We start from the raw sequence: 15,345 nt of genomic DNA, 5'->3' as shown, positions 1-15,345 counted from the left end.
GACCCCATAAAACGATGTCGAAACTTGGCAAACCATAATACAAACAGAAAATGTGGAGTTATGCTATTCCATAATCCTTGTGAGGTTAGAGCAAACTAACCCAAAATTATTTAGTTTGTTATTGAATTGGTATGAAAATAATACTAAATAGCAACCAAGTAAGAATTCTTCAAGCTACTCATGACTTTTATTATTTATATGGACCCATAACATTGAAACCTTGTGTATATTTGAATTTTATCATGAATTTCACCATGGTTACAAAAAAAAAACTCTTCCCAATTTGACCAACTAAACACAAGATTCACTGAAGGATGCTATTAAAATTACATATCCTGGATCACCAGGGAACCTAGCACATATGATTCTGTTTTGATGGACAGCCTAAAACAACTACACTAGGCACTTACCTTGTGGTTAAAATGGCCAAGTAATAAGCTGTCAGTAATTGAAGTATTTGCATCACTTTCTAAGATGTCAATTCCAAAATCTCTGCATGAATAAACTTGGAAGTTTTTCAGGTGAAGATTGCTACTTCTAAAAATCTATAAAACAACAGCATATGTTATGGCAAAGGTCTGAGGCTTGATTTTCCTTGCAGACTTCCTATAGCTTCTTTAATTATTAAGTATAAATAAGCATGCTATCCCATGTTTAAGCAGCTTTTGTCCACCAATATCCATACAGAGATCCCAAAGTTGCCGTGAGGTCAGCGCTAACTATTCCCCTTTGGTAACATCCCCTCTGTACTTTTCATTTCTCCTCATAATAACTGTTACATTAACAATATCAGTGCGAATTCTTCACATATCTAAAATAAGCTTGCAGTTGTCAGATCACACAAAATTAATGGAGAAAAACAGAGCATCCAGGAACTCTAGTACTTAATCTTTTCCTCGTAGAGTATACCTTAACTAATATTATCAGAAAATTGCAAATATGAAATAAGTAATTCAGCATGACTAAAGACATAAAATATGTTATGTACATCTATATTCATGACAACGTGGGTTAATGGGCCCAAACAGGGATTGAGTATTAGCAAAATTAGCTTGTTAGAGTTGAATGAGTCCCTCTAGTTTGGGGGACAGAGCTCTTGGTTTTGAGCTAGCACTGATAGAAACCAACTACATGATCTTAGGCAAGACATTTCTTTTCCTAGACTTCAGTTCAACCAACATCAGGATGGAGGTCTGGACTAGCAATTAACCTAACACAGTCATTCCTTTATTTATTAAATAGGGTCATATTCACAATCGTATCTTCAAGTAGATGTTTCCTATAAATTAAGGCTTAGGTAGCCTTGACTGATTGATCAATCAATTGATTTTTGGTAGCATTGATTTATCATAGTATCATGCTTCTACCCATCAATCAGTCTTTGTGTTTGAACTTTCAAGAATCGAACAACTAGCATATCCCATTATGTATGCACCAACAGCTTTTATAAAATGATCTTTGAAGACACAAAGTTTTATTTAAACAAAACAGGTTATGATCTGAACTGTTAACAACAGCTGTGACCTAATTACAGGCATCAGCCCAAATTCTGGAAAATATACTCATATTTTAAAACAACAAATACCCAGCATTATCTAGAAAACCTGGTGATTTTAAAAGAAAAACAAGATATAACAGCAGAAATCACCTATTTGTTGTGTGAATACCTTCATAATGTGCTCTCATCTCTCACTCTCCCTTTTCTAAAAGAATCTCTTTGCATCTAGAAAACATGGTGAGGAGAGGGTGTTCTTCTCAACTCTTATTACCATGCACACACAAGGGCCAAATACCTGAGTTGGAATCCAGGAATTCTGAACTGTATGACTTTACCAAGTATTTTAACCCTTACCAAAAGAAAAACAAGATATAACAGCAGAAATCACCTATTTTATCAAGTATTTTAACCCTTACCCAGAAAGTCTCCTTTCCTTCAAAAAATAGTGTAATAATGACGCAGCTCCCTCAAGTTTATTAAGATGATTAAATAAGAAAATATCCCAAAATGTTAGCTACCAAGCTATCAATATCATCAAATAAATATAAATTTATATTTAGACACAATTTTACCCAGTGGATTCTTCTGGTCAAGTATCTATAAACACGATGCTTATGCCTAATGACTAGAATAAAGCCAGATATATCTAATAATGAAAGTTTATGAAATTTAAACACAACACATTTTTGATGGATACAGAAGGCATTTCTCAATGTTAAACTTTCCAGAGATGTTATTGTCGACATTGATCTATCACTACATCTATCACTACATACTCTCCACAAACATCCAGGCACTCTTCCGGACACTTTGCATGTGGGCACGTAATTAACTCTTGAAACAAACTTATCCTTTGGGATAAGTTATCATTTATCTTTCCATTTTACAAATGAAATAAGGAAAATCATGGGATTTGCCCAAGATCACAAGGATAGGACTTGGCTCCTTTTACTGAACATAATGTTTCCAGGGTTCATTCATGGTGTAGCATGTAGTGGACTTCATTTCCTTTTATGGCTAAGGAATAGTCCTTTGTTCTGATTTACCACACTATATCTATCCACTTATCCAATGGTGACTATCTGGGTTGTTTCTACCTTTTGGCTATTATGAATAACGCTGCTATAGACATTTGAGTATAAGCTTCTCTGTGAATCTATGTTTTATTTCTGTTGGGTATATACCTAGGAGTAGAGTTGATAGATCACATGGTATCTTTGTATGCAACCATATGAGGAACTGCCAGACTGTTCTCTGAAGGACCTAGACCATTTTAAATTCCCATCAACAGTGTGTGAGGGTTTTAATTTCTCTACATCTTCATCAACATTTGTTATAATTTTGATTCTAGCCAACCTAGTGGGTGTGAAGTGGTAACTCACTGTGTTTTTGATTTGTATTTCTCTAATAGCTAGTTATGTTGAACATCTTTTTACATGCTTGTCGCCATTTGTGTATCTTCTTTGGAAAAGCATCTATTCAGATACTTGGCTCATTTTTTAAATTGGGTTGTCTTTTTATTGTTGAGTTATAAGAGTTCTCCTATATTCTAAAGATTTTTTTTTTAATTTATTTGACAGAGAGAGAGAGAGGTCACAAGTAGGCAGAGGCAGGCAGAGAGAGAGGGGGAAGCAGGCTCCCTGCTGAGCAGAGAGCCTGATGTGGGGCTTGATCCCAGGACCCTGGGATCATGACCTGAGCCGAAGGCAGAGGCTTTAACCCACTGAGCCAACCCAGGTGCCCCTCTCCTATATTCTAGATACAATTCCCTTATCAGATATACCATTTGCAAATATTACGTCCCATTGGATAGGTTGTATTTTTACTTTCCTGATGAGGACCTTTGAAACACTGAAATTTTCAATTTCAACAAAGTCTAATCTATCCATTTTTCTTCTGTTGCTTATACTTTTGGTGTCATATCTAACAATCTTTACCTAAATCCAAAGTCATGAAGATTTACCCCTTTGTTTTCTTCTAAGAGTTTTATAGGGTTTTTTTCCCTAATGTTTAGGTTTTTGATCCATTATCGAGTCAATTTTTATAAGTAGTGTGAGGTAGGGATCCAACTTCATTCTTTTGAATGTGGCTATCCAATTGTTCCAGCACCGTATGTTCAGAAGGCTAATGCTTCCCCCACTGAATGGTTTTGGCATCCCTGTGAAAAATCAGTTGTATGGGTTTATTTCTGGACTCTCAATTCTATCCCATTTGATCTATGTTTCTATCCTTGTGCCCATACCACACTGTCTGGATTACTATTGCCTTGTAATAATTTTTAAAATAAGAAAGTATAAATCTTCTTATTCTTTTTCAGGATTGTTTTGGAGGGAGTTACTTTTTAAATTTCCTGCTATTATGTTAATTACTTTCCTTTACTCTTTTCATCAAAGCAAAATTCCAAAAGCATACTCATTATTCGACTTTTTAATTAATTAAATTTGAGTATACAAGAGTTTCATCTTTAAGGATCTGTGTTTTCTTTCATGGGTTTAGCACTTTCGACTGCAGAACTTGAGAAAGCTGACTCATGGTCATCTTTTAATATGTCCACATTATTAGGTTATTTCTTTTAGAAAAAGGCTATTCAAGAGCATGAAAACAGAGTGTAAGTCTCTGTAAGGCATGAATTGCTTCTCTGTTTAAGACAGGACTCAACCAAGGTTTCTGCTGGATTTGTCACTTCTTTATTCATAATGTTTATGGGCACCAAAGTACTTTATAAAGTTAAGTAAGAACAAAACACTAAATAAAATTGGGATTCTTCCTGTTCCTAATTATATATTTTTGGGCTTTTCCCATCCACAATCATCTTCTTCTTATTGGATATGTGAAATAAATGTCTAACATTCTTAATGTAACTTAATTATATGTTTTTATTCTACTTCCTGAATGCCCTGTAAACATATTTCTTCATCTACATATCTTGGGCTCCAGATTGCTAAGTGGCAAGGACCAAGTGTGTGTAATTTTCTCTGTGTAGCACCAAAGAGTGACCGTGGATAACTTTTTATGTTGCTGTTAACTGTGAGCACCCAAAACTTCCTTATAAGAAATCACTATGTTAATGAAAAGTGAATGACTGAATGTGAACTTTTTCCTTTTTGAAGAAAATGTGGCTCATTGATAAAGATAAGAATGGCATCTTGAGCTGGAATTTTTGTTTCAATGAGGAACATCATTATTTTCTCAGGATTGAAACATGCATTATTCAGGATATTAAGATATCAAATGCACAGCATTTGGTGTCTGGATTCTGTACCAGGCTTTGCTATTAACTAACTATGTGACCTTTGGCAAATCCCTTTAGTTTCTGAGCCTTCATTTCTTATCTCTAAATAGGCATGGGAGGTGAGGAACAGATGACCTCTATGATTCCTCCGGCTTGTAAATCTCTATGATTCTGTTGTTCCCATTAGAGGTGCTGAAAAGTCACCAGAGTAGAACCAAACTGACCCTGGCTTCCAGAGTAGGAATTTATTCATTCAACAATTTTCCCACACACCTATGATGTTGTTTGCTCCTTAATACTGTGATAATATTGTAATGGCTCCCAAACCATCCCCCTTTAAATAGAGACACATAATAAACTACCCTCAGAGGACAAATGACAATTTAATGAAAAAGTAACACAGCTTACCTGGGCACCACCTGCACTTCCCCAAACTGTGAAGTTCTGGACAAGGTTGGGGCCCCTGCCGTTATCCCAAGGTGGTCGAAACTGAGGGTAAATAAAGAGACCAGACCTTGAAAGCAAAACAAAGAATGAAAATCAGCCACTTTCTGTGTTCCAAATGTCCCACTTTTTCTCACTGGGAAATATAAAATGAAGGTAATGAATAAGGAGAGTGGAGATGAGGCCTATGAGACTTCTCCCTGTCTGGCATTGTCCATCCCTCAGCCTTCTCTCTCTGTGACCTTCCATGACCTGCTCCCATCTCAGCAGATGCAGATTGCCAAAATCTCAGTCTCTTCTCCCAGCCTCTCTCTAGGTTCACCCCTTCCTAGCAGACTGGACACCTGTGCCTAGCCCATTAGAACACACTAGGAAAGTGGACACGAGCACCATTACTCCCTCCAACTTTTGTTCTTCTCCTTGAAATGCACTACCCTCACAGGACTCTGGGTATCTTTTTTGCTCACACCGCGGAGCTGCTGAGAGCATCATGGTAAAACTTCATAATCTTAATGATGAATTCATGGCACATGTGCTAATCCCAGACTTAGCTGTCATTTCAACACGGCACAACAATCATTTTGAATCCTTATTCCACTCCCCTCTCACTGTCCATCAGAGCAGTATCACTATACTATTACTATCATAATTATTGATAGCTATCAATTACTGAGTTCCTACTATACTCCAGGTGGTCCTTTAGGTGCATCATAGAAGTCATCTCTAATTACCACATCAAACTTCCAGTGTAGATCTGAAATTACACAAATGAGGGATCTGACTCTTAAAAAAACAAGAAACAAGCAAACAAAAATTTTCTAGTCGAGCAAGATTTGATTCAGGGCCTGAATGACTCTGAGTCCACATTTCCCCCATGTTCCCACCACACTTCCCAGCTCTTGCTCTTAGCAGATCACCCGAACTCCATGTACCAAAACCTTGAACAAGTCCCCTCCCCTCTTACCAGAGTACCTGTCCCCAGCCAAGAGCCTTTCCCCAAAGGCTCCTCACCCTACTCAGATCCTGAGCCCAGGCATTCTCACCTCCTGGTTGCTTCCAATCCCTTGGAAATTTAATTGCTCTCTCTATTGAATTATATGTCTCTGTATATGAAAGATGCACTCTGTCCTGCTGCCTTCTCCAGTGACTTCCCTATCCCTTTCCTTCCCCTCACCACCAAACTTTCATGATCCAAAATGCTTACACAGGTGCATCATCAAATCGTACATGGATGTCCCAGATTACCACCTCTCTGAGAGTGTTGTACAAAAAAAAAAAAAAAAAGTTAAATCTCACACCCAAAATGTAGATGAATTTGCCCAAGTTTACCTTGTACAAGAATGTGCAATATTCTGGGTAAAGGAGAGAAGTGAAGCTTGTGATGTTTGGCTGGTCACCAGATGAAAAAAGTATCCCAAACCAGCAACATACACCCTGTTTCCCTACAGAAATTAAGGATAGTTAAATAATAGTTATTCCAGATACAATAAGGTTGCCAGAAAGAAAAGACTTTTCTATATGATCATTCTGCTTCTCTTAATTTACTTCCTGTCCAAGTATATTGATACTTTCATGGCTCATGTACTCTTCATACACCCCAATTCTTCCCCCGACCCCAGGAATCAGATAGACTCTCATTTTTCATCCTCAGTGAAACTCAACTGGCCTGTAATTTGCCTACCTTAGTAAGTGGTATCTCATGTTAAAGTAGTCTTGCAAGATTCCACAGTGAGAGGCTTCCTTCTTCATCAGTCTGTGCCCTTCTCTTTGGTGTTTGCAATAGTACTGGAACCAAAGGCTTACCTTAAGGCCAAGTCTATACAAAGTATCCTCTCCAATCCTTCAAACAAATCAATGATTTGGCTATGGGCTGAACACCAATGATTGTACTAGTTATGCCTTTGTTCTGAGACACTCAGTAACACACTGAGACACAGTGTCTGAGATCAAATACAACTTGAATCTCCTCAATGTCCTCTTCTCCTGATTAGATCATTTTAATCACCTTAGTATTTCTTTATAGGATTTCCTACCTAAATAATTTGATGTCTTTTATATGCTGATATAAAATCTAAATTCTCCATTGGACCACATGAGATTGGGGCTTTAATTCTGATCAAACTGAACACAATGGATTCGTTATAAACTCAATAAGATACTGACATAGACTCATCACTGTGTAATATACTTTAAGAAAGAGTAGAAAATTAATTCCCTAAAGAGTCTTTTATTGTATATAGAGGTATTTTGCTTGGCCTACCCAATGTTTATAAAAATTGTTACTTTGTTTCTAATATTTTACAATTGGGACACTTGGTATAAAAATTTAGACTCTCAGTTTTTTAACAATACAAAGTCCAAATTCCTGTGGGGGTAGCCATGGACCAGCTGGAGCTATGAAGTGCCTGCCTTCTTGGATTATGGTTATCTGGCATAGTCCCCACCCTTCCTGTGTCACTTATTTATGATACCAGCCAAGCACCCATGGGTATTTGAATTTGCAACCTCTAACTCCAGGCAGTAAGGTAAATGGTATGTTGGCTCTTCCATGTTCCAGGAGGAGGATTGAAGGGCCAAGAGACCAAACTGCTGGACTACTTCCTAGGCAATTACGTGCATCTCTCTCTCAGCCTCAGAGGCTGGTCTGAGGCCAAGATGCCCATGTCTACCTAGAGAATAGAAGTCAAGAAACAGGATGCTCAGTCAGCCTCAGGCCCAAGCTTTGTGCTCCAGGGATAAACGGAAATCCAGAGGCTACTGCGTAGCTCTTCCCTGATCACCTGGGGGGTTGACTTGGCCTGGCTGGTGTGACAATAAGAAAACTGCCTTATTCCCATTATGAGCAACTCACCTCCTGGGAGCTCATGCTATGGAACTGGGATAGCTCATCCCAAACATTAGCATCAAGTCACAGAAGAGAGAATTAAAAGCAAAAGGGACTGTGATGCTGTACAACCCAACAAAGCATTCTTTCTTTAAAACAATACTTCAGTGCCATAGTTGCCTCTAATCAGGGCTTGGTGGGACTGTGTTGTGATTGTCTTGCTAGAACAGTTTCTTAAACTTTAGTGTGCATGTGGGATAGAGCTATAAGATTTAGCAAACAAAAAACACAGATGCCAAGTCAGATTTAAATTTCAGATTTGAAAAAAACTTTTTTTTCCAATATAAGTATATCTCAAATATTGTATAGGATATTACACTAAAAATTTATTAGTTATCTTTCTGAAATTTAAACTTAGTCACATATGTTGTATGTTGTCTGGAAACCATAACCGGGAGTATATAAAATACAGATTTCTAGGTCCCCACCACTAGTTATTCTGACTTCGCAGGTGCTGAAGTTGATGGTGAAGGGTTGGAGGACAGTACACTGCACTCTTGATCGCCACAGGTGGGTCCAATATAGGTGATCTCTTGACCTCATTTTGAGAACTACTGCTCTGGAGGTGACTGAGATACTAACACTGTACTGTCTAGTCATCAGAGGGTCCAGGAGATGTTCAAAGAAGAGAGAAACACTGGGAAGAATTCACTTCCTGGTGATTTTGCCAAGAACTGCCTTGAGAGCCTATTGCACTTGGAGGCCACTACAGAAAACTGAAGGAGTATAGAGACCTAGACAATCAGGGCCCCAGGAGCTATCTGTTCCCAGGACCCCAGCAAAAATGTAGTCCAACTCAGTGCAAGTTACATTTATGTCAAATTTTTCTTTCCCTTGGAAATATTTATCTCATTCTTAACTTAGAACCAAGCGTGATAATAATATTCAGAGTAAAGATTTTTAGAGAAGATGCTATTGTCCAGGTACCAGATTTTATTCTCATTTACTTTCACAACAATCCTGAGTTATATATTATTATCACAATTTCACAAAGAAACTAAATCTTGGAAATGTTGAGTAACTTCCTCAAAGTCACAGAGCCAATAACTCAGAGTCAACTCCATTCCTGTCCAGACCTGGAAGTGTCAGAGACTGTAGGCTAAAGCAGAGAAATGAAGTCAAGACCCAGAACCAGGATGCTAAACAAGAGGGGACAAGTGAAGAAATATAAACAGTAGGGTGAGATGCAAGGTCATGTCACCAGGTCAAGGGCAGGAGTTTGTCATGTCCTTCCCAATAGTGGATAAAATACATGGAGCAACATTCTTTGCAGAAGTAAATATATTATGGACATTCAAGCAAGAGAAATCCCAGAGAGCAATTAACTGCCCAAGTAAACTGGCTCTTTGAAGTGTGCATTTGTAGTCACCAGAAAAAAGTAAGTAAACCCTTCGGACACCAAGTAACCTGACAGACAAGACTGGTGTAGTGTTTGGATGTTGCTACCTGAATATAGGTTTCCTCAAAATTGGAGAGCATTTTTCAGGTCAGATTTAACTAAAGAGTTGTTCTGTTCACCCAAATTCCAGACAGTATAAAATCCCTTCCATTCCCACCAAAGGGAAAAATGGCAGTTCAGAGGGCCCAGAGTAAAACACGGATGAGGGATTGAGCCAATCCCCACTAGTCAGCAAGGAAAGACACGACATTTTTGAAGAGTATGTTTAAGGAGGATTAGGGTTCTGAGACTCTAGCATGAAGGGATTGAGCATTATCAAGGTGTAGACATAAAGTTAATGATGACTGGCTACTGATGGGCTTTTTGAACAACAGAAGAAAAGATTGAGATTGCCACAATGTCTACTGAATGCTGATACAGAGAGTGAGGAATATGGATATTAGAACAGGACACAAAAAAAGGGTTAGAACTGAAGGAGAAAGTTCTGGCTAGTCAGGGCAGAGCTCTCTCATATTCTCTCACATGGCTCAAGAAGTTTTATTCCATTCTGAGTGAGGGAGGACTGATGGTAGAGACCCCAAACACACTCTTACTTATAGCTCTTCTCTGTTTATCCTTAGGTTGAGTAAAATCATTTCAGCCCACAGCCCCAGTCATTCTAGACTTATACTTTCTTGACTTTAATTCCTAAATGAGAAGATTTTAGGTGCTATTAAAGGTAGCTCTCTGAACCTGAGAGGACCACCGGCTGCCATTAGATAGCAGTTCTCCCCACAGAAGGGAACTTTAAAGAGACTTGTCCTGGGATGCCTAGGTGGCTCAGTTGGTTAAGTGTCTGTCTTCGGCTCAGGTCATAATCCCGGAGTCCTGGGATTGTGCCCTGCATCGGGCTCCCTGCTCAGTGGAAACTATTTCTCCCTCTCCCTCTGGCTGCCACTCCCCCTGCTTGTGCGCTCTCCCTATCTCTTTCTCTCTGTCAAATAAATAAAATCTTAAAAAAGAGAGAGAAAGTCTTGTCCTCTCTGGGTGTCCCACATGTTCCACTAAGAACTTACATACACGCACACACACACACGCTCACACACAGAACCAAGTAAAGTCAATATTGATGAAAAACTGAAACAGGTTGTTTTAAAACCAGCAACATTCAACTTCTGCCTCATGTGAGAATAGGAACCAATGTTCCAATGCCCTGGTCCTGAAGGTCTCCCGTTTCTGCGGAAGCATCAGTGAGGACTAGAGTTCCTGGCTAGTGGAAGCCTGGCTAGCAGGCAGCAACAAGGACCTCATCGGGAAGCCAGCACAGGCTGACAAAATCAAGGTGCTGTTTCCTTAACTTTTAGCTTTTTATTCGCTGTATGCCAGAAAGCTCTCTCATCCTGGGTATTTGTAATTAGCCCTCCATTCCTCATTTTTTACTCCGTTCCAGAACATTTTCTTTCTTTGTGGACCAGCAGTCCCTTTACTCCTGTACTTCATTATTTTGGATTCCAAGCTTTCTCCAATTTCCTGAGGCTATTTAAAATTCTAAGTATATATCTCACCTACCACACGGAACTTGGCACAAGTGACTTTGGGACATCATGTAATATGAAATTGAATTACTATTCAATATTCTAACATGACTTCAGGGAACCTGGGCCATCTCTAAGACTCCAGTCATCTTGAGGTGGCATAGTCTAGAGCTGGAGCTGTCAATCAGAGATGATTTTGTTTCCCGGGGAGCATTTGGAAAACTTTAGAGATGTTCCCAGTTGTCACAACTGAGAGGGAGGGATGCTACTGATCTTAAGTGGGTAGAGAGGAGGAATGCTGCTATACACAAGATAGCTTCTCACAGTAATGAATTAGCACCTAAAATACTAATACTACCATGACTGAGAATCCCTGGTCTAGACTGGTGCTATGCATTGTTGAAACAATTCCTACCTTCTAGTAGCCCATCTCCAGATTTTGATGGAAAGACCGCCTAATATAAAAACATGGTTAATTACTGTAAGAATACTTTGACAGTCTTTACTGGGAAGGTATTTATATCTTTTAAAACATTTAAATCTGCCACCAGGCATTTCCCAAAAGAACACTTACTAGCACCAAATCAGTTATCTCAATTCTTTCTACATGCTCAGAAACAGGAAATACGCTCATGATTCTGAGTTTTAGGAAGGATCACTGTCCCTGGGTTGGCAAATACAAGCGCCCAATACACACTTCAGTCCTCACAGAAACACAAGGAAGTAACATGGCTATTGATTGTTATGAGTACACAACTGGAACCTTTCTTAGGGAAGTCCATGTAAATTTCACCTTCCACTTAACCTTCGTGGAGTAGCTATGTCTCTAGCATATTTGAGCCATGAGAAAAGCACTGAGAGTTAGGGAAGGAGGGGTTTCTGAAATATCCACCTTTTCTGCAAGTAAATAAACAATGAGAAACGTACATCTCACTGGGACATACACCTCGATATCATTACCAATGAAATGCTCATTCATTACCAAGACTCTACCGGGAGGGAAAAGATTCACATATTTCAAGAATGTATTCTACAGACTATCCCTGTATTCATCACCTTGGCTAGACAGGTGCTCAGGAAGTACATATTTTGAGCAAATGAATAGATTTGTGGAATCACTTGCCCTGGTGTCATTAGCATTTATGGAACATCTGAGTGAACATATATAAATATAAATGTTTTCCAAGTGCATTTATAGTTGGGCAGGATATTGTAACTTTGGTCTTCTGTTAGCTGGTAAGGCTCACTTTTCTTATAAAAGAAGCACTTGAACAGTCAGATCACATTATTTCCTGGCCCTTTTTACTCTCCATTCCAATTGGGTATGCTACAAATGATTCATGAGGAAAAACCACATATTTATGCAGGCAGCCGGCAGCTTGTGGGGAAGGGTTTAAGGCAAGCAGGGAATTTTGTGTGGAAATCAATTCTTTGCGGAAGTCAATGTATTATGGACATTCAAGCAAGAGAAATTCCAGAGAGAAATTAACTGCCCAAGTAAGCCAGCTCCTTGAGGTGTGCATCTATAATCACTAGAAAAAAAAAGTGAGTTAACCCTTCAGGCAGCTCTTAAATATACATTAGCTATTGAGTGGGGAGAGCTAGAGAACTGAAATTGGCCTTTAAACACAGAATTCCTTACAAAATTGATTCACAAACCAGAACAAATTCCCCTCAAATTAAATGGATGTTTCCAAAGGGCTTGTCTCCAGGGTTTTTCCACAGACTATCCTAAACAGGAGTCTGGTCATGGGAAATTTCCAGTGCCTAAATACACATGGGATACTCTAGAGCTTTGGAAGTAAACAGGCCCTTGCTGTTTGAGAGTGAAGACTTTCCAGCCTGAGGTGGACAGAGGGTATGTCTACTGAAAACATGGAGCCATGGAGCCTCTAGACAGAAGAGATCTCCATCAACGGAGTCATAGACTTGAACTCTGGAGAGTCGAGGGAAGACTGCCTGGAAAGGGATGCTGTAAATGCCACAGGTGAGGCACAGAAGAGCCACCACCAATCTGTTTTTGAAAAGCATGGCAAAGGCCTACCTAGGGAGTATTCGGAGGCATACCGCAAGTTCCTCAGACACTCAAACAGGAAGAGCATGCTTGAGTATCCTATTCTCTAGTAAGAAGACACAAAGCTCAGGTTTCACTTCTCACAGAAACTGTCCTGGGCTTGGCTCAGCTGCAGCCTGGGCCAGGAGACAGACCACTTGTGCTTAAGAAAACTACAAAGGAATATCACACTTGAAATCCCCTCCTCCTGTGCAGGTTGAAGATGAGGGAACTGTCCAGGTGGCTGATGAGGAGCCAAGGTGAATTCTGTGCACTGTGAAAGAGCATTGGGTCCTAGGCTCTGGATCAGGGCAACTGGGAATAACATGTCACCATAAATCCCTGTAGGATCGACCATTTCTTCTCTGCCTGCCTGCCAAGCCAGAGATATCAAGGTCAGACTCCTGATAAGAGTGGGAGAGTCAAGGCTTTCAGAAGCGGTAGCCCAGACACTAAAATCGTGTTACCTTCTTTAAGTCCAAATGAGGGCTTTAGTTCAGTTAACAGTTTTGTCCCAATGTCAACGTTCTGGTTTTGATATTGCTACAGTGATGATATGTTACATGTTATATGGTGACGGTTATATGGTGATGGTTATGGGGATGGTATCATTGGAGGATGCTAAGGGAAAGGACTCTTGGTTATGTTTTTGCAACTTCTAAACCTAAAATTATTTCAAAATTTAAAACTTAAGGAAACAAAAATGAAAAATCCCAATAAATTACACAAATACAGTGACTTTAAAAAATATTTTGCCAGACTGCAAGAAAACATCAAAGCAAGGCAGAAGAAAAGGATACAAAAACTGAGCACACCCAAGACTTGACTACCTTCTCTTTCAGGGTTGTCTGCCTCTCTTTCAGGTAGAGCAGGACATAGAAGCCACGGTCCATGAAACAGTTGCATAGAGTACAGGAATGTCTCTCTCCTGAATACCAGAAATACCCTGGGAGATGGCAAATTTTTCTAAATCCCTTCCTGTTCCACAAATCAATTACACACACACACCCATCTTTGTTATCATAGCTTCCTTATCATCCCTTTGGAACTAAGGCCTATTTATTTCTAAGATAGATTTTTCAAAGTATTCTGTGTATCACCCACATAGGACACACTTAATAAACTTTAACTTAGTGTTTACTCAGTAACTGAAATGACCTAGGATCAAGAGAAGTTAATAATTTTTAGGTTTTATCACATACACCAGTTATCACCTACAACTTTAGTAGTGATACATTCTAAACAACAGGATATAAAAGAGATAGCACAGTAGAACAGCAGTGACATGCAGCTAAAAAACTGGCGTGTGTTGTGCAATATTTAATACTGAGAGAGAAGTCCCATGGGATTTAAATGCTGCTTCATATAAATGTTTTATTTTTCAGTCATCAAAATGATTGTGGGATCTTGGAATCTATTTTTTACTTTTTTTTTTTTTTACTCTTTTCTCCCTCCATTCTTTGATTATGGAATTATACTTTCATTCATTCATTCATTCATTCATTATATTCAATTAATTTTTATTGAGCAACTACTATGTTTCAGATACTGTGCTAGGATATAAAAGACTAATAAGCTAATGAAAAGACAACCACAGACCTTGAAGGTCATCAAAGAAAATGTCAAGAACACCTAATGAGTATGCTTAATGAATCTACACTACCAGCTTAAACTAAAGCCTTATTCTCAAAACATATACGTTGTATTTTTTTTTCACTTTTGTAAAACGAATATAAGAGGAAAAAATAAATGAACTAGAAATAGGAAACATCTAATGGGAAACAAACAGCTTGCTTTAGATTCAGTTTTTTCATTGTTAATTTGGTACGATTCACAGGTCAGTCTCCAAAAGCTCAGGTAACCAATCAGCTTTTTAGATGGCCCTGTGGTTTTCTGCACCTCTAGTCAACTCAATATGCCAGTAGACAAGAGGCCAGGACCTGTGGCCACACTCCAGTGTGCTACCCAGTGAAGCAAAGTCAGATGGACATTACCCCTGGCATTCAATGCAGGACTTAGATCTATTCCAGCCTCAGGCAGGAAGATGAACTGGACAAAGCTGAGGACCTACTTTCCTCTGGGCATTTCAGTGTAGTCAAGTCATGCCGTCTGAGGCATGCAAGAAACACAGTTCTTTAGGCCTCAAAGCTGCGGGCATAAGTACGCAACAAGCCCCATTATCACCTACACGTTAAATGCTGCTTTCGTTGCCCTGGGTGTGGAGTTTGGTTTCTTTCAGTCTAAAGCAGTTCTGCTTCCTTTCCTCACTGTCTATTAGCTGCCCCTATTAGGCACCTAAAATGGTGTGTAAGTGCTGTGCT

At 39.1% G+C, this 15,345-nt stretch overlaps 1 protein-coding gene across 1 annotated transcript in view; it reads right to left on the bottom strand.

The window, feature by feature from the left end:
• PKHD1 (PKHD1 ciliary IPT domain containing fibrocystin/polyductin) overlaps positions 1-15,345 on the bottom strand; it is a 443,932-nt gene that overhangs the window by 244,583 nt on the left and 184,004 nt on the right. The window contains exons 44-46 of the mRNA XM_032864542.1: positions 6,504-6,616; positions 5,139-5,244; positions 411-545 (exon numbers count right to left, since the gene is read on the bottom strand). Of these exons, the coding sequence (XP_032720433.1) occupies positions 411-545; positions 5,139-5,244; positions 6,504-6,616 (354 nt within the window). The remainder of the gene's footprint in view (positions 1-410; positions 546-5,138; positions 5,245-6,503; positions 6,617-15,345) is intronic.

The sequence above is a fragment of the Lontra canadensis genome, unplaced genomic scaffold, assembly GCF_010015895.1.
Source record: "Lontra canadensis isolate GAN:19392208 unplaced genomic scaffold, GSC_riverotter_1.0 scaffold27, whole genome shotgun sequence".
NCBI classification, from domain to species: Eukaryota; Metazoa; Chordata; class Mammalia; order Carnivora; family Mustelidae; genus Lontra; species Lontra canadensis.
The sequence above is the reverse complement of the archived record's forward strand: the minus strand, read 5'-3'. Positions and strand labels throughout refer to the sequence as shown.